The sequence below is a fragment of the Pteropus alecto genome, unplaced genomic scaffold, assembly GCF_000325575.1.
Source record: "Pteropus alecto unplaced genomic scaffold, ASM32557v1 scaffold103, whole genome shotgun sequence".
In the NCBI taxonomy this organism is placed as follows: domain Eukaryota; kingdom Metazoa; phylum Chordata; class Mammalia; order Chiroptera; family Pteropodidae; genus Pteropus; species Pteropus alecto.
Window position 1 is genome coordinate 11,011,593 of NW_006436288.1, and position 19,715 is coordinate 11,031,307.

The 19,715-nt window shown below is 35.7% G+C and overlaps 1 protein-coding gene across 3 annotated transcripts in view; it reads left to right on the forward strand.

Moving 5' to 3' along the window:
* ARNTL2 (aryl hydrocarbon receptor nuclear translocator like 2) overlaps window positions 1-19,715 on the forward strand; it is a 63,876-nt gene that overhangs the window by 2,883 nt on the left and 41,278 nt on the right. For 2 of the 3 annotated variants that reach the window (XM_006912706.3, XM_006912705.3), the window contains exon 2: window positions 18,114-18,264. In XM_006912706.3, coding sequence (XP_006912768.1) covers window positions 18,114-18,264 — 151 coding nt within the window. Of the gene's footprint in view, window positions 1-18,113; window positions 18,267-19,715 lie in introns of all 3 variants that reach the window. The other variant, XM_015590083.2, reaches the window with a different exon arrangement.

Genomic DNA, 19,715 nt, shown 5'->3' on the forward strand with positions numbered 1-19,715 from the left:
CACCTGTGATGTTGTCGGACCCAGCTCTTTTGAGGTGTAGTTCTGCAGTGATAGTGGCTTAAGTTCATTTATGTGACTCAGAAATCAAAAGTCATGTCCCAATCAGCTTTGCATGAACTTCTGTTCCTGGCCTAGATCCTTAGGCAAAGTTTCAGCCTAGATTACATTACTCAAGATAAACCAAGATGGACTAAAATTGCTTTTCACATATTTCACCGGGAAGAAAGAGAGGAAAAGAGACGGGGCAGGGGTGGGGCGAGGGCGGGGGAGGGGAGTGAGTGAAGGAGAAGAGGGGTGGGGTACAGAGAAAGGAGGAGAGATCGAGGGAAGGAGATGGGGAGAAAGGGATTGAAGAGCCAAGGGAGAGCGGAGGGGGAAGAGATGAGGGAGAGGGAGATGGACAGAAAATGAACAGAAGAAAAGCGCTGGGGAAAAGGGAGAGTAGGGGAGGCGGGGCGAGGAGGGATGGAGGTGAGGAGGGAGACACTGCCACCCCATCAAAGTTGACCTCAAGAAAGAAGAATTGAATGTTTAAAAATATATCAGGAAAGCCAAAATATCAGTAAGTAAGTGCAGTGATTTCACTTAATTTTTTGCTTGTGAAAAGACTCCCAGGTTCTAAAAAGCACGCTTTCTTTCTGTGCTGTGAATGTTGATTATAGCATCCTTTGAAAATCTTTCCCCTTACATAATGTTCAGGAAATCATAAATCAGGTAATAACATTTCAGTCTGGCAGCCCTCATTTTAGTTGTCCTATTTAGTTGAAGACCTCCAGTTCTCTGCTGTGACAACCGACTTACTCAGGTGCCTGGGATCTGGGTCATTAGTCAGCATCTGCACTGTCATCAGCATTATCAGGGACTCAGTGAACCAGTTGCCCTGCAAGAGACAAATGGACCTGAGACATCTGCCTACTCTGGGAGGCAACGATTTCCTGTCCTGGTTTTTTCAAGTCCACTAACTAAAAATCTCAGATTTTCTAGCCTTCCTGTACCCCTTGCCTTGCCCAGAGCCTTCTTCCCAGTGGCAGGAGGCTGTGAGTAATCAGAAGAACCTACAATTTAAGCTCTTAGTACATCTGTGACCACAGATACAAGATGTTTTCTGTAGTAGTGAGTAGTAACTTCTGGATATTTACTGATAATTTGTGAAACACTTAGCTGTGCATGCCTCCCCCCTCACTTGGGTGAAGTCACATTTAATGGTCTCTGACACATTACTATGTATATTATATTACTTTAGGCTATAATATCTCATTTATCCCACCCCCAGTTTTTACACTTAAAATATTTTTAAACTTCTTAAAATATTTAAATCAATCTAGTTATATAATATTAAAATTCTCCTTTGAAAATACTTGTGTCAGTTGGCATGTAGGACATTTGTCATTTATCTAAGTAAATTATTGAGATTTCGTTTCTTTAGTCTTTAATTTTATGGTTTAATTCTCCAGAAAGCATTTTTACAGAGAGATGAAAACAAAGAAGTCAGGAAAAGGAAATGTAGAGAGAATCAGTCTTCCTCTCAACATAGTTTGCATTATTGGGTATTTAAAATTGAGGGTCAAGGTTATTGTCATAAAGCAGTAATTTCAAATACATTCAAACTGTCTTACACTATTTCATTTATTTTTTTTAAGCAGATAAGAGATGTTCTTTACCATATGTTCTGAGCACATCACAAGGAAAGTGGAGAATCATTTACTGGCTTCGTCTTTCAAAACATCTCCACTTTATATATTCTGTACTCAGTAATGTGAGGGAGTCTGCCTATCCCTATATGGTTTAACTTTTCCTCTCTTCAGGCGGCTGGCTACTCCCGGAATGCCCCTGTCCTCCCTTGAGATGTGCCTGTAGAAATCCATTGTTATCTGGAAGGCTGAGCTCAGATATCACTCTTTTTATCTGGCTGTGGAGGAGGAAGAGGAAGAGATCTGGTGCAGGAATATCAGCCCGAGCTTTGGAACCGGGCCCTGGGAGTGTGATTGAGTTTGATTATTTGCTATCTATGTGACCTTGGCCAAATTATTTAACTTTTCTGAGCCCCAATTTCCTTATCTATAAAATGGGGGTAAAAATACCCAACTTGGAAGTTTATGTGGGAATTAAATGAGGTTGAGTGAAATCCGATCTTCAACAAATGATTTTTCCCCTTCTCCTACAAAACCTTCTCAGAACACTCCACCCCTGTCCATGGAAATGATTTCTCCCCTCCTTTTTTCACACTGTAATTTTTGAAATTTTTCAGCCAGAGTTGATATTCAATGTTATTTCGTATTAGTTTCAGGTGTATAGCATAGTGGTTAGACATATAATTTACAAAGTGATCTCCCAATTAGTCTAGTACCTACTTGACACCATTCATAGTTATTATGACATTATTGACTGTATTCCTTATGCCGTACTTCACATCCCCGTGACTGTTTTGTAACTACCAGTTTGTACTTCTTAATCCCTTCACCTTTTTCACCCTACTTCCCCAACCCCTCTCCCATCTGGCAATCATCAGTTAGTTCTCTGTATCTATGAGTCTATTTTGTTCATCTATTTGTTTTGTTTCTTTATTTTGTTCTTTAGATTACATATATAAATGAGATCATATAATATTTATCTTTCTCTGTCTTATTTACTTAGCATAATACCCTCTAGGTCTACCCATGTTGTTGTAAATGGTAAGATTTCATTTTTTTATGGCCAAGTAATATACCATTGTATGTACGTACCACCTCCTCTTTATCCAGTCATCTATTGATAGGCACTTAGGTGTCTTCCATATCTTGGCTATTGTGAATAGCGCTGCAGTAAATATAGGGGTGCATAGATCTTTTCAAATTAGTGTTTTAGATTTCTTTGGATAAATGCCCAGAAGTGGAATTGCTGGGTTATAAGGTAGTTAGATTTTTAATTTTTTGGGGAACCTCCGAACTGTCAGAGCAATGTCAGATAGTTCACTGCCTATGTTTTCTTCTAGGAGTTTTATAGTTTCGGGTCTTACATTTAAGTCTCTAATCCATTTTGAGTTTATTCTTGTATATGGTGTAAGAAGGTGGTACAGTTTTTTTGCATGTATCCAGTTTTCCCAAAATCAAATTCTGTATAGACCGTCTTTACTCCATAGTATATTCTTGCCTCTTTTGTCATAGATTAGATGACCATTATAGGCGTGGATTTATTTCTAGGCTCTCTATTCTGTTCCATTGCTCTAAGTGTCTGTTTTTATGCTAGTGTCATGCTGTTTTGATTACTATAGCCTTGTAGTATAGTTTGATATCAGGTAGTGTCATACCTCCAACTTTGTTCTTTCTCAATATTGCTGTGGCTATTTGGGATCTTTTACGGTTTCATATAAATTTTAGGATTATTTGTTCTAGTTCTGTGAAAAATACCATTAGTAGAGATTACATTGAATCTACAGATTGCTTTGGGTAGTATGGATATTTTAATAATGTTAATTCTTCCTATCTGTGAGCACAGTATATGCTTCCATTTATTTGTATCTTTAATTTATTTCTGTAATGACATAATTTTTTGAGTACAGATCTTTTACCTCCTTGGTTAAATTTATTTCTAGGTATTTTATTTATTTATTTTTTTATGCAATTGTAAATGGGATTGTTTTCTTAATTTTTCTTTCTGATAGTTCATTATTAGTATATAAAAAATGTAACTGATTTCTGAGAATTAATTTCGTATGCTGCTACTTTACTGAATTCATTTATCAGTTCTAACAGTTTTTGGCAGAACCTTTAGGGTTCTCTCTATATAGTATCATGTCATCTGCAAATAATGACAGTTTTACTTCTTCCTTTCCAAATTGTTGCCTTTTATTTCTTTCTCTTGTCTGATAGCTGTGGTTAGGACTTCTAATACCGTGTTGAATAAAAGTGGTCACGCTGTAGTGTTTTATGTGTACCACTTATATTAACACCTGTGCCTGCTTGCCACACGTTATTCAGATAGGTTTCTTAGCTCCAACCTTGGGTTGCACCTTCCTAGGAGAGCAGGGTTGGTTCTAACGTATCTTTACAGTCTCCAACTCCTTGTACCTATTAAGTGCCTAATAAAGGTTTTTTGATTTTAAATGAATGATGGCTGGTTTGAGGTGTGGACAGGGCTGGTTCATTCATCAAGTATCCACTACTATACTAGGTGAACAGAGATGGAGAAACGGATAAAGCAAGAAAAGGGTTAAAGAGCTTACAAAATATATCAGGCTTGGTGAAAAGCAGCCAACGTATTTGTGATACAAGGTAGAACCTAGTAAAATATATAGTTTAACTGCTAGGAGTTAACTGTTAGGAGCTTCCCCACCCAAAGTTGGGAGAAACTATATCTAGTTCATGGGGGAGGGACTCACAGAAGGCTTTCAGAGAAAGTGCCAATGTTCACATTGATGGATAGATAATTTTTAGGGAGGCAGCAAAGAAGGGGGTTTTTCAGTGCAGAAATTAGGCATGAAAATGGCAAATCATCAGTGACGTGCTTGAAAGAACTGAGTGAGTATTCTTTTTGGCTCTGGCTAGGTAAAGTGGAAAAGGAAGAATTGATCCTTGAAGTTGCATTGCTATTGTTTGAGAGGCCTTCCCTCCCATGTTTGTGATGTGGCAGGACAGTCATCCCAGAAGCCTGAGTTACAGTCAGGGGATTTGCCTGCTCTCTGAAAGGAAAGGTACTTGCGTCTTTTTGGTCCATGGTCAGCAATAGAGCTTTTGAAAAGGTTTATTGTGGCATGTTTCTGATTAGAAAGAAAAATAGCAGAGGTCCTGGTTCCTGCCAGGTAATTGGCTATTAAATCTTAGTGTTCACTCCAAGTCCTTCTGGGCCACTTCTTTCTCTCCTTCTTCTTCTTTTCTTCCCTGAAAAAAGTAGCTTCTTATATCTTTGAATCCATTTCGTATTATTTGTCCTGATAAGCATCACAAGTACTATTTCATTTATTCCCATTACAGCCTGTTCAGAAGCAAGTATCCAGACTCCCAATGTATATTTAACATAATGACCTGTATTGTTCCACTGTCCTCATCACTGATGTACTCTTGATATAGACATGTGTTCCAAGTATGCTCTCAGAATCACCCCCCGCCCCTCCCTGCAGCTCCATGGAACTGCTGAAAATGACCCTCGCCTTGACCTCCAAGACAAACACTTAGTGAAGGTTTATAAACCAAAAAGAATCCAGTGCCCTAATGTGAAAAGAGCACTAATAGAAACACCTATGTGTGATAACATCAGAAGGTGTCCTTATTTCAGTTCAGATACCGTGCAGAGGATCACTGGCTTAGAAGTTACTTAAAAGCAAAATCTCTGTATACATCAAAATACCTCTTCATCTTTATTTTCTCAGGAGGAGAATATAAGGAGACTAGATTGTTGTTGAGCCTATATACACAGCCATGGGTATTTTACAGAAATAGACTTTGAAAGATCAGTATACAACAAACAGAATTGAAATTGAACACTATACAGAGTAGATATCAGTGGATGTTTGGATGAGTAAAAGATTGTAAAGATAAATAATTGTTTTGTCAAAGATCTAGAGAAAAGTTTGTTTGGAATATTGAATATGATCTCTAGCTCTACATTCGTTTCTCTTATCAGCTCCGTAGTTGAAGAATTAGATTTCCTCTCTGAGTTACGTGGTACCCAGAGGTAGGCTGTGCTTACACTACCATGGAGACAAACACTATTGCATTCTAGCTAGGCCATCTCTTCTACAGTGAGTCACCCTGGCAACAACCTAGAAAAGAGAGGCCAAACCCAGTTTTCCATGCATCCTGTGTTAGTGGCTTCTTTAGGACAGTTCTTTTCTTTAGTTTTTAATGAGTTCAACTAGCACTTTTGGCTTATCTATTCCTTTTCACAATAATAGCTGCCTCTGGGACTTGTGGTCATAAGCAAAGCAGCCTGATTTTAGAGGACATTCAAATTCATACCTCAAATTTTAGAAGGCCTCTAGGATACTTATCAAGAGACTTTTTTAAAATTAATTTTTATTATGCGACATTGGTTAACAAAATCCAATAAGTTTCAGGTGTACAATTTAAAAGTAAGGTGCGTGCGTGCGCGCGTGCGCGCACACACACACACACACACACACTCATTGCATTGTGTACAAGAGAGTTAAAAATAAATTTCATTAGCTATTTGGGAAGAGCCTGAAAGCAGCTTTAGATTCTGATCATTATTGTAACTATGGCATGTTATGCCTAGATAGTATGAAAGTCATAAATGTCACCTTAGGTTTTATTTTAAAACTCATGTTGTTTCAGTCTGGAGAACTTTGTAACATTTGCCTATTGCAGTGTCAGTGCTCCCCGTCCCACCTTTTTAAAGGGTCTTTATTCTTTCTAATCACTATTCAGTGAAAAGATAGATACACAATATTTTTGTGAACACTGATGAATTTTTTTTCTTGAAGTTAAGCCGAAGGTATCATTTTGTTGATACCTTAGATATCTTTTATAGGTTCTGGGTTGAATTTGGCATATCCAGTCATACCTGACTAATGTTAATCATGATATTAGCCTACATCGTGTCTTCCATTTACTCATAACTTGCAAGAATTGTATTTTCCCATTTGTAACAGTGATGTGGGTGTAGACCATCCAAATCTAAATGCATTTTTGCGCCTTTTGGAAAAACCTGCTGATGTTGAAAATGCTAAGCCCTGTATTCTTTTTATGCATGAGGATCAGTCAGGCCTAGAATAAGTTAGAGACTTTTCTGTGTCGATGTTTAACTGAAATTCTGATGAACTGCTCTTTCTTGCTTCTGCCCGTCCCTGGATTAGGTTGTAATGCCTGTGAAATGTTGGCCTTCTCTAGAATAGTCAGGGAAGCATTCTTCAGTGCTTCCATCACTCCGATTACAGTCTGTATCATCACTGACTGCTTTCCCATGATCCAGTTTCCTAATAGTCATCGTGGGTGTTTCCACTTCCCCATTGCCCCATTTCAAAAGCTTAGCATGTATCATTCTCACCCTTTGGTTCTGCTAAATAGTTTATAATCCTTAACCTTTACCAAGTATTTACCATGTGCTAGGTGTTAAAATGCTTTATGTGGTATAATTCATCGAATCCTCAGCAGCTCTGTCAGGTAATTTCTATTATTATTGCATATTTCAGATGAGGAAATTGAGACACTGAATTTAAGTATATTGCCCAAGGTAAAGGTTGCAGAGCAAGTAGCAGGACCAGGGTTTGAACCCAGGCAGACTGGCCTCCAGAGCTCTTATGCCTTTAACCTTTCCTTCGACGCCTGCTAGATGTTTGGATGTGGTGCCATTTCTGTGAAGTGCTGATGTTTACAGTTGAACTTCTGTAGGGAGGGAGTTTGGAATACTGGCCTACTTTTGGCTTTGAGAGGATTTGAGCTCTTTCACCTAATACTTGTGTGATCTTAGGCATGTGTATCAGCCAGGGTTCACCAGAAGAGCAGAACTAGTAGGAGATTTATTGTAAATTAAGAGATTTATTGCAAGGAATTGGCTTATCCAAGAGCGGGGGCAGGCTGGGCAAGAGTGGAATCTGCAGGGCAGGCTGGCACTTTCGGGCATAGGCCGAAGTGGCTGTCGTTGGCGGAATTTCTTCTTCGGGGAAGCCTCCATTCTGTTGTTAATGCCTTTCAACTGATTAAATCAGGCCCACCCAGACTATCTAGGAACTGTTATTATAGTCTATAGGAATACCATCTTTGACATTGAACATCACACAGGCAAGTGAGTGGGTCATGGACCTCAACACTTCAGATCATTATCTGGGATAATCTCCCTTTTAGGGAGATTAAGGTAAACTGATTATGGACTTTAATCACATCTACAAAATACCTTCACAGCAACACTTAGATGAGTGTTTGAGTAACTGAGGACTGTAGCCTAGCCGCAGCAAACAACCGCCACAGCAAGTTACTTCATTTCTCTGAGCCTGTGTCCCCACGTGCCAAAGCACCACTGAGGACTGTTGTGAGGATTGTATAAAATAATGTAAAGGGTATAGTGCCTGGCGCGTAAGGGTTCAGTAAAAGATTAATTTATGTGTGATGGTGGCGGTAGTGGGGAGTGGGAACAGCAGCAGCAGTGGCTGTGGTCTCATCCACAATAGCGACTTAACCCCCATTTTTGTCACTCTCCTGATCATACTGGTTCACTGTAGCGGTTGGCTTCTAAGTGGTATTCCTGCCTAAAATCTCTTCTCATCTTCTTCATTTTTCCTTCAAGGCTATAATGGAGGCTTAAAATACCTCCTTAACTCTCTCAGTTTGAAAAAATGTCTTATGTTATAGCTTTCCTCAGTGCATGAATCAGTGCAGTACTATAACTCCTTTATCTATACGTGTCCCTCCTGCTTGCTTGCTAAAAGCTGGCGGAAGGGAATATTGCCTTCTCAGTGACGTTGAAATTCATTCTAAGCTTGTTTTGTTCCTTGCGAATTTCTGTAGTGATTGAGAGTGGGACATGCGTGAGAACTGTTGCTCTGAAGAAGCTGTTATATTTAAGTTCTCTTTTTCCTCTATTTAAACTGCAGTGTAACACACAGCTGGGCGTATTATTTCAAACTCAGCCTCAGTTTCCTCAGCTGTAAGGTGAGCAAATTGGACAAGATGATTTCTTTTCTTTTCCTTCTTCTTAATCTTTTATTACAAATGAATAAAACAAGAGATTGTTTTAGGATTTTCTCCAAATATTTTATAGGATGTTTTTTTATCTGTAAGAGCAAAAGTAGTTTGTTTTTTTTTTCCAGATCAAACCAGATACTTAAAAAGGCAACACTTAATTGAATCAAATACTAAATAAAAATTATCTAAGTAGTCGAATCAAATAATAAATAAAAATTATCTAAGAAAATCTTCCCTTTCCCCACTCCAGCAGATGAGAAACAGTGTGTGAACAAATGAATGAACTTAGGAACTGTTAATATCTATAGAAATACCATCTTGGACATTGAATGTCACACAGGCAAGTGAGTGGGCCATGTACCTCAACACTTCAAGATTATGTACTAGATTTTCTTCATTGGTGTGTGTAAATGATACCATTTCCCAATAATTTTGTCCTTCCCTTCCAGTTTACCGTACCATCAGCTTCACTCAAGCCTTTAGTTAATACCTGGTAGAACTCCAGGATACACAGGAAGATCTATTAGATTTTAAGTTCCATGAGGGAGAAGTCTCTTTGGTCATCATCATATTCCCAGCCCCTATAGTAGTGTCCGCTTTACAGTAGCTTGAAGAATACATACTGATGGAGTGATATGCAGGACATTATAGGACCACAGCTGACAAGTTCCATTCACCAGGCGCCTATCCCAGTCGGGGAATAGGCTGGCTCTTTTCCTATCATCTCTTTTCTACTTGGTTGCGCTGCAAACTGGAAAACTGGTTTTTGAGTTTATTCAATGGTTTAGAAGTCATAAACTTTATATCTCTCTGTATCCAGTCTCTCCCATTGACACCTATACAATTGGTTTGTGTTCTACCCTGAATGCTATGCCCTCGTGACCAGATATGAAGAGCCTTAGTATATACTGTGCAAGAGATCCAGGGTACCCTCTCATTTTAAGGCCGTCATTAGTACATAGTCCCCTGGAAGCAGTATAAGCAATCTTCATCTTACCTCACACACACTTTGGGATATATATTCCCTTGCATTAAACAAGCCTGGGAAACATGCCCCCTCCTTACTCACAGGAAGGATGTGTCATGTAGGTAACCAGATCCCCTCAGTTTTGTTTTAAGCCTTGAGGCCCAATAGTCAGCAACTTAATCCCTGAGACTCTCTGATACCCTCGCATTGATCACAGTCTTACTGCTTCCTCCAGCCAGCCAGTTCAGTTGTCCTATCTGCTGAGTGACCGAGTCCATTCTAAGCATTCTTGTCTCTTCCCTAGTGTCAATCTTTTGCTTTCCTCTGTCTCTCTTACTTGGGCTCTCACTTTGCCTATACTGTATTTGGTCACAGTGAGTAAATTCTCTGCCGTTTTCTCTTTGGCTTTTTTGTTCAACATGCCACCCGGACATTTTGTTTAAAAATGTAAATGTCATGCTGGTCACTTTTGCAGATGGCGTATTTTGAGGAGTCTTAATCAGTCTGTTCGATACGATCTGAATGCAAAAAGATGCTGATAGGGCGATACAGAAGATTAAACTTAGCAACAACAAAAAAGGGCTAGCACCTAAGTATAAAAAGAGAAACAGATGTATGACATGGTAAAGATGTGGCTTAAAACAGCCTGTAGAAAAGACAGAATTGAGTTTACTCAAGGAAAGCCCTATTTGGGACTAAGGAGACTTCCACAGTGGTCCTTCCTACATCAATGTCTGGTTGTCTGATAAAGGGCAAAGAACTTAATTCATTATGGAAGTATGTTTTTGTCTCAGATAAAGAGAGCCTTATATTAGACCATCTTTAATGTCAATTAAAGTTCTAAAATTATGTAAGTGAATGAATTAACAGTGTAAAGGCCCAATGAATAAAATAAAGGCTTATAAATTATGTACTGATTATACCTAAAAAGTATAGAAATAAAAGTTCTACTGTCCTCTGATTATACCTGATTATACCTAAAAGTATATAAATAAAAGTTCTACTGTCCTCTCTATGGACTAGACAACTCCTGGGTGTTATATCCCAATCACACCACACAGTGCAGGACTTTTAGCCAAAGTATGTCCAGCTGAGAGCAACCAGTAGTGACAAGGCACCATCATATTGGTAAGGTTTGAAAGAATCACATGGTTTGGTTTAGGAGAAGGAAGAATTTAGGACAAAAATGTGGGATATTTTATGGTTGTCAACCAAAGTTTGAGTTCCATACTGTACATATGAGAAGGTAAAACTTCTTTTGAAAAAGTCCAATTTTACCAATCAGATTTTTTTATCAGGAGGTGCATTTTCTAACACCTGACAGATACGTATCCATTGATTCAAAAACTAAATGTCATTTTTAACAATGGTATAGGATTTTACTGAGTGCGTTTGTTTTGTCTCCTGTTCATGGTTTTCTCTTAGCCTGAAATTCTCAGCCCAATAAATGCTTTTAAATGTCATTTCCTCCCATAAAATAGAATTAAGTGCACTTCCCTCTGTGTTCTTGCAGCATGAACTTCTACCCCCATCTAGATCAAATTTCGTTCTGTATTTGGTTTATATGTCTATGTAGCTACATATGCATAAACATATACAGGATTATAACCTTGAGAGCAAGTACTAAATTGTAACCTTTTAAAATATATCCTCCGCCTAGATTAGGCTCTTAATAAATACTGTGAAATAATAGAATATTTTAAATTTCTGCTGAGCGAAAGCTTTTCCATTATTTATGTATAGTACTATCTCTAGATGGTGTTTTTCTTAAATAATGCCAAGTAGTACTTCATTTATTTTTATTATGTGACTCAGCATCTTACAATGATGTGTCAGTGGTAAGAAAGAGTATTTGGTTTCTATTGTAATGCGTTAGCACAAACCTATGAAACAATTACTGGTTGTCTTGCTGAGAAGCTAATTCAGACCTCCAAGTCCCATATCACATGGTGACTTTTTTTCCAGCAGATAATCACGAGAATTTTTTCTTCTTTGGAATTAAAAATGGTAAAAATGAAGTAATGGTAGTAATAGTTGGCCTACTTGTTTGTGAAGTAGGTACAGTGGGGAACTGCATGTTCGTTATTGTGGGAATTTCACCTTTCCAAGCAGGCCAGTAAGGTGAATCTGGAAGTTCCGATTTCACACCTCTTTTGAATGTCCTGGGCAATAAAATGAAATGTAATTCATTCTTTCAGCAAACCCTAAGCACTATGTATCAGGCACTATGCTAAAATTTGGGGATAAAAAGATAGAGTATCTCATAAATCTGTCCTCTGCCTCTTCTGTTGATTCCATGAGCTGAATGCCATTTGGAATCCTGAAGAACAGGATCTTAAAGAAGCAATAAAAAGTATCAGCAGTGATAAAATTGAAAAGTAAAAGCATTTAGCACTGAGGACACATCGTCACTTCTGGGATATTCTTGACTAATATACTTAACCTGAATTTAGTCATGAGGGAATATCCAACAAACAAACTGGAGAACATTCTGTACAAAACTGCCCAGCACCCTTAAAAAAATGTCAAAAAAAAAAAAAAAGGAAGGCTGAGGAACTGTTACAATTTAATGGAAACTGAGGGCACATAACAGACACTAAATGTACCATATGATCCTACATTGTATCCTGGACCAGCAAAAGGACATTGGAAGACAGTTGGCAAAAGCTGAATATGGTCTATAAATTAGATAATAATACTTAGAGTAGCGTTAATTTCCTGGTCTTGATAATTATACTGTGGTTAAGTAAGACATTACCATTTGGTGAATCTGATTGAAGGGTATATGAAAATTCTTTGCATTATTTTTGCAAATCTGAAATTATTTCAAAGTTAGAAGTTTAACTTTTTCAATTAAAAAGACTAAAAAGATTTTCTGGGCATGGCCTCTCAGAAGTTAAGAACAAAGGTCACTTTCATATTTTAAGGAAGTAACTTAAATGTTTGTTGAACAAATTGTTCTTAACAAAAAGTAATTCAGATAAAAAAAGTTATTCAGAGGATAATTTAAATTTTGTATAAATTTTAACATATAGCTCACTACTGACAATGGAAGTAGGTAAGGGGACAAAAGTTTTTAAGTTGTATGAAAAATGGATTTTTTCCATCCTGCGATTGTGCTTCTGTGAATGTGTGCACACACGTGTGTATATATATTCTCTTTAAAATATAATGTCATGTTCTAAATTTTGAACCCCTTTGTAGTTATTAGCCTAAACCAGGTAACTTCTTGGTCTCCCTTGCTTGTGACTCCCAAGTAGCTGCTCATTTCCCACAACTTATTTCTATCCTTGAGGAGTTGATACTGAATGGTAGACCTTTAACATATTGTTAGATTAATTACCATCACCAGGGTGATGCCCGGAGTGGAGTGAGATTTAATGCTAACCTCATTTTAAATAAAACCACAAACTTCCTTTGTAAAAGGCAATCACAATATCTCTGTTAATCTAAATTCTGAATCATTTTACTGAGTGTGAAATATCATGGATTACATTCGTCATTGAGAAGTGACCAGTTTGGTGAGGAAAGACAATATGAAAATATGAACTTTTCACCTCCAAAATGAGTTACATAAAAGCAGAGCTAAATTTCAATTTTTCACATATGGTCTCATCTTCTAAATAAGTATATGTAGAGGCTGAAAGTAAAGTAAACTGGAAGGGTAAAAAAATGAAATCTTTACACATCCAAAACCAATAAAATGTTATATACCAATTTTACTTCAATGGAAAAAATGAAATCTTTATACTAAATTATGAGTCACCTTCTAATGTATAAAAATTCACTACCTGAACACTGGGTTATTTCCAAAGAACATATCCTTTCATCCAGAACTAACTAGTTCCACTAAACTATATTTTCTCTTTGTTTATAGAAAGCCCTTTGTTTTGAATATAATTCTACTGACATAGCCAGATTTGATGGAACAGAGCTAGTTATGGGACAGTTCTCCTCCACTCATTAGGGAACACAAAGACTTCTGGAGCTTCAGATTTTGATTTTGTGAAAAGAATATTATTCTGCCTTCCTAAATATAGTCTATTTCTTATTTTAAAGATTAATAGGGAAGTAGGATTGAAACGTGAAGATAATGCTCCCTAAAGTAAAAGTCAAAAAATCTTTATTTGTTTAGAACTTCTGTGGAGGAAAGAACGCCCTTGCTTGAGTGTGTGTTGGAGAGGTAAGAGAGAGGTGGGAGGGGTTTAGTATTACCAGGGTGTGTTTAGTGAATTTTTTCCTGTTGATTTGCTATCAATAAGAAATTCTCCTTTTTTTTCTTTTGTGGAAACAGATGGTGTTCTGCCATTCAGAATCTATTAGAATGGTGTCTAGGAGCTGAAACCATAATTAACCTTACGTGGTATTTGGTGATTGCAAATCGGTCCCATTTAGAGAGTCTAGGCCTAGAAGTCTTAGGATACCATAAAAAGAAACTTACTTCCTAAGTGGCCAACAATCATTGTTAAAATTATTCTTCCCACTTCTTTATTGTGAGACCTCTAATACCTACAGAGAATTATAAAAGTTATGTGTGTAGTTTTAAAAACAAAAACAAAACAGTTATCTGTGAACTCACAGCCACGCTGAGAAATAGAACATGAATTCCTTAAAATTCCATGTCCCTCACAGAATTCTGTATTTAGTGTAAGGTTACCATGCTTTTCTGTGTATTGTGGCAAACTTTGTAGATATTACTAAAAAACATACTGATTAGTTTTATGTATTTTTGAACTTCAAATTTTTAAAAAACATGCTATATGTTTTTGGCTGCGACTTTTTTTGCCCAGCATTATTTTGAGGTTCATCCATGTTGATAAGTATATTGCTACTTCACTCATTTTTACTGTTGTTAGTATTCTATTCTGTGAATAAACATCTGTTGATGAAAATTAAATAATTTCTAGTTTTCTCAGGTTTTAATTTTTGTTGTTTAATTATAATACTGTTAATGCATTTCTTATACATGTCTCTAAAGATATATCTAGTTTTTCCATGTACCTAGGAATGGAATGCTGAAACATGTTATTTGTGTGTGTTTGACTTAGGTAATGCAAAACAGCTTTACAAGTAGTTGTAGCAATTTACATTCTCACCAGCAGAGCATGCGCATCCTCATTTCTCCACATCCTCACTTACACTTTTAAATTGCAGCCACCAGATGGGTATGTATCACTGTAGTTTACTTTGGATTTTCTTGATTTAGTAATGAGATTGGGTATCTTTTCCTTTGTGTTGAGAGTTGGAATTTCTTTTTTGAAGTGCCCATTAAAGTCTTTTATCCAGTTTTCTGTTGGGTTGTTGGTCTTTTTCTTATTGCTGCAAAGGCATTCTTTATACAGTCTAGACGTAGCCCTTTGTTGTTTGTATGTGTAACAAATACCTTCTCCCAGTTTGTGGTTTCATTCTTTATGGTGTCTTTTGATCAACATCAACTTAATTTTAAGGAGGTCGAATTGATCAATCTTATTCTTTATTGCTTATTGCTTTCACTTTTTAGGATTTGGGAAATTCTTTCTACACCAAATATTTTTGCCTTTTATATTTAGGTCTTCAATCCAACTGGAATTGGTTTTCATATATGGTATAAAGTGGGGAGTCTGGTTTTATTCTTTCCCGTAGAGAAAACCAATTGTCCCAGGACAGTTTATTAAAAAGCTGGTTTCTACACACTAATCTGAAATTTTACCTCACATTCAGCAGACATCCATATGTGCATGTATGGGCTCTATATTTCTTTTCCTTTCATCTATTCCCCCACTGAGTATCCACTAATACCATAATATCTTAATTATTATAGCTTTAGAATGTCTTGATATCTAAAAAGGCAAGTCCTCCCACATTTTCCTTGGCTATTCATGACCCATTGTACTTGCATATGCATTTTATATTCAGCTTGCGAAGTTCTACCAAAAAAAAAAAAGAAAAAAAGACAAAAAAAGAGTACTTATTTTGAGAGGAATTACACGTCTGTTTTAGGAGAATTGACATCTTTGTGATATTGAGGCCTCCAGTCCATAAGCATAGCATATCTTTCCATTTATTTGGATCTTTTTAAATGTTTTAAACTTTTATAACTTTCTCCATAGAGATCTTACATAGAGATCTTATAGATCTTATACATTTTTATTAGATTTATTCTTTAGGTACTCTATTTTTGGGGGTTATTATAAATTGTATCAATTTAAATGTCATTTTCTGTTTGTTACCAGTGAATAGATAGGTGGTTGATTTTTTTATATATTGATTTCACATGCAGTCACTAATTTTGATAATGTATCTGTTGATTTGGGGGGGGGTTCTGTGTATTCAATTGTATTTCCCAATAATAGCAAAAAAATGATTTTCTTCCTTGCCAAATTTTATATCTCATATTTCTTTTTCTTGCCTTACTCTACTTACAGGTCTTCTAATATAGTGTTAAAAAAGGGGTGGTGATAAAAGGTATTCTTGTTTCTGATTGCAAAGAGAGTGTTTTCAATATTTCTTGATTAATATTTGAGATATTAGCATTATCATTGACATAATCATATTTTTCCATTAATCTGATGTTGTGGTAAATTACATTGATTTATTAATATTAAACTACACTTGCATTCCTGGCATAAAACTATCTTTGTCATGATGGGTTATTCTTTTTATATATTTGTGAATTTTGTTTGCTAATATTTTGTTAAGACTTCTATATCTTTGTTCATGAATGAGGTGGATTTATAGTTTACCATTATTGTACTGCCATTGCCAGGTTTGAATATCAAAATTATATAAGCCTCATAAAAAAAAGAGTTGGGAGCTAAGATATTCTTTACTTTTTCTACATATGGGGATAGTTTGTATAAGAAAGAATATAGGAATATTCAGGATTTTCTTTTTGCTTTAGTTTTTGTTAATTGAAAAATTTCTAAAATATTTTAACTGTTTCCAAATATTTAGAATAATGTTATTTAAGAAATTTTATTATCTTTTTGATCTCTAGTACATCTGAAATTATTACCCTACATCCATTCTTATCTTTATTCATTTATATCCTCTTTTTTTCTTGAAAAAATCTTGCCAAAGGGTTATTAGGCTTTCCAATTTTTGGAAGAACATATATTTAGCTTTTTTGGTCTGCACTTATTTGCATTCCATTTATTTCTAGTATTTATGATTTCCTGTCATCTAATTCTTTTGATTTACCTTACTTGTCTGTTTCTAATTTCTTAAATTATTAGCTCATTAAATTTCAGTCTTTTTTTAAACATATAGGGTTAAAATTTCCCTCTAAGTAATGCTCTCAGTGTCTCCACACATTTTTGTGTATAATATTTTTATTTAGTTCCAAATATTTTATAATTTTACATTTGAATTCTTCCTCATCCATGAGTTATTTGTGTATTTCTTAATTTCCAGGTTTTTTTTCTGGTTATCTTTTTATTACAAGTGTCTAAAATAATTTCACTGTAATCAGAAAATGTTTTATGTATGCTACCAATCTTTTGAAATTGTTGAGATTTACTTGCTTTTTGGTTGAGTATATTGTCAATTTTTATAAATGTTCATGGGTACCTCAAAACAATACTAAATTTTGAAGTTGCTAGGTATATTGATCTGTATATGTTTATTATATCAAGCTTGTTCATTGTGTGGATCAAATCTATATCATTTCTGAATGCTCGATCTGTCAGTTATTGATAAAGATAGGTTACAAATTTCCCATTATTATAGATTTATTGCATTCTCTTATTGCTTATATGTTTTCAATCTATGCTCTAAGATACAAATGAGTTTAGATTTGTTGTATGTAAATTAATGAGGCAGTAGCTCACATTTGGACTATATATAATTTTTAATTTATTGATTCTGATTTTATTTTATGACATGTAATAAACCACACTTTAGACAAAAAGAATTTTACTATCATATTTATCAATTCAGGGTATAAAATATTCATGTTCCTTGACCTTGTTAAGTCATTTCTGGAGTGCTATCCAAAGAAATAACCAGTAGATAAAAAGCTTTATGTACCACAATACATATTGTGATGGTGAAAAATAAAAACAAACACATCTAACAATAGAAGAGTGGTTAAGTAGCTATAACACATCTACATGATGCTACATTATGCAGCCATTAGAATAATTTATAAAGAATTTGTAATAACACTGTAAAGTTATTATCACAGTGAAAGTAGACAAAGCAGAATATACACTATGGTTTCAAATAATAACAACTATAGAAAAAGTTCTAAAAGGAAATATTTTTCAACAGTAACGTTGGTTGGTGAAATCTGGTCTTTCCCTCTTTCAACTTTTTTGTGTTTTCTGTATTTTCTACAGTATTCATTTTTTTACAATTAGATGGGAAAAATAAACTTAAAAAATATGGACTAACAAATACATTTCTAATTTGAGTGTACATAATTTATGTTGTTATTTAGTTGACATTTTTAAAGTTTCAAGATAGGAAAACCATTTAAAATGTGTGATATGGATATGTATAAAGTAAAACTTAATGTTTAAAATAGATTTATTGTGCTTTATCTCTCACAGCTGAGGCGTTGCTAGATGACAGCCAGTATATTGCTCCCATGGTTTCCAATCAAATGAGCCCATGGACAAAACCAATAGCTATTGGATCCTTCAGCCCACATGTGACAGAGTTTCCAAGAAAACGAAAAGGAAGTGATTCAGATCCATCTCAGTAAGTGAATTTATTCCTCTAACCCCATGGAATCTTTAACTCTAGGGAAAAAAGAAAAAGATTACTTTTTAAATTGTTAATTATTTTAAATGACATAGTAACATTTAGATAGGAACAATTATTTATCCACCTGTCTCCTCTGACATTGACTGACCTGGAACTTTTCACTCCAACTCTGAAGGTTATTAAATATCCAGGAGGGTCAACTGGAGTCTCAAAGACATAGGAGCATAAGGTTAATTTGCCTAATGTTTATGGTCACAGTGTGAGATTTGTCTTCCTAATTGACATACTTAACTGTGGAGAACATCTTCCTGCAGGTTTGGCTTAAAATAATAATTACCACTTCGCTTCTCACTTTACTCATCATTTATTTAATAACCAACCCTTGGTTATCTATGGCTAGTTGAATCATAAAAAACTCTTGCTTTTCATATTTATTAAACCAAGTAGATAAGTCAGTATTGAGAATACTTACTATCCTTGTTTATTTTTGTTGCTTGAAATTGCTTGCAGCCCCAAATATTCTTTTATGACTTTCCCAAAGCTAGAGTTTATGTGGAGAAAGTAATATGACAAAATATAAATCTAAAGCAATTCATTTTAGGGTGGTACTTTCCATAAATGTGAAAGTTAATGATAGTTGTCCATCACTATTGAAGGGAAAAATTCTGAGTAGGGGGACAAGAAGAGGACATAATGAAACATCCTAGCTCTCTTTAACTCAGTTCTTCCCAATATACTTTATCATTTAGCTTCAATTTTCAAGACAGCAGAATTAGTGTTATTCAAATTTAAGTACTAATGCACTTTCCAAGACATATGTAAGTCACTTGAAGATTACTGCTCTTGGTTGTCTGTATTCTCGGTCTCCTCTATTAATGAAAACGATCATAAATAACTGCAGATGGCCAAGTGACAGTCTCTCTAGACTGTTTGGTGTTTTACATCCTAAATTATCAGTTGGTAGTACCCACTTACCTTGAGCTTGAAGTGACTGTTAGCCCTTTTTGTTTTCCTTTTCCTTTAGAATCATAAGCACCACTGTCCATTCTTAGTATCTAAATAAGATTATGGCTGTTGAAGTGAGAGCAGTGAGTACTAGCGGTAACATAATTTTATGCCATGTAGGGGACATGGTTGAGAACTTAGTGGTTTGTGGAATAAATAAGGTCATTGGTAGGACAAATATAACTATGCAAAGCACTGACCGATAATGAATGATTTTTTGGCAGAAGGCAACACTAAAGATTTTAGAAATTTTAGAAAATGAAGCTAGGACTCAGAAATATCAAGCAGCTTGCCCAACATTACACAACTAGTTAGACTGCCCAATTGTTATGAGGTAGTTTATTACACTCTGCTTTCTGTCTCTAACTGGACAAGATGGAATACTTCTAGCTCTTGAGGATAGGCTGTCCATTTCCCAGTATGTCTGGGTAGGGACGACC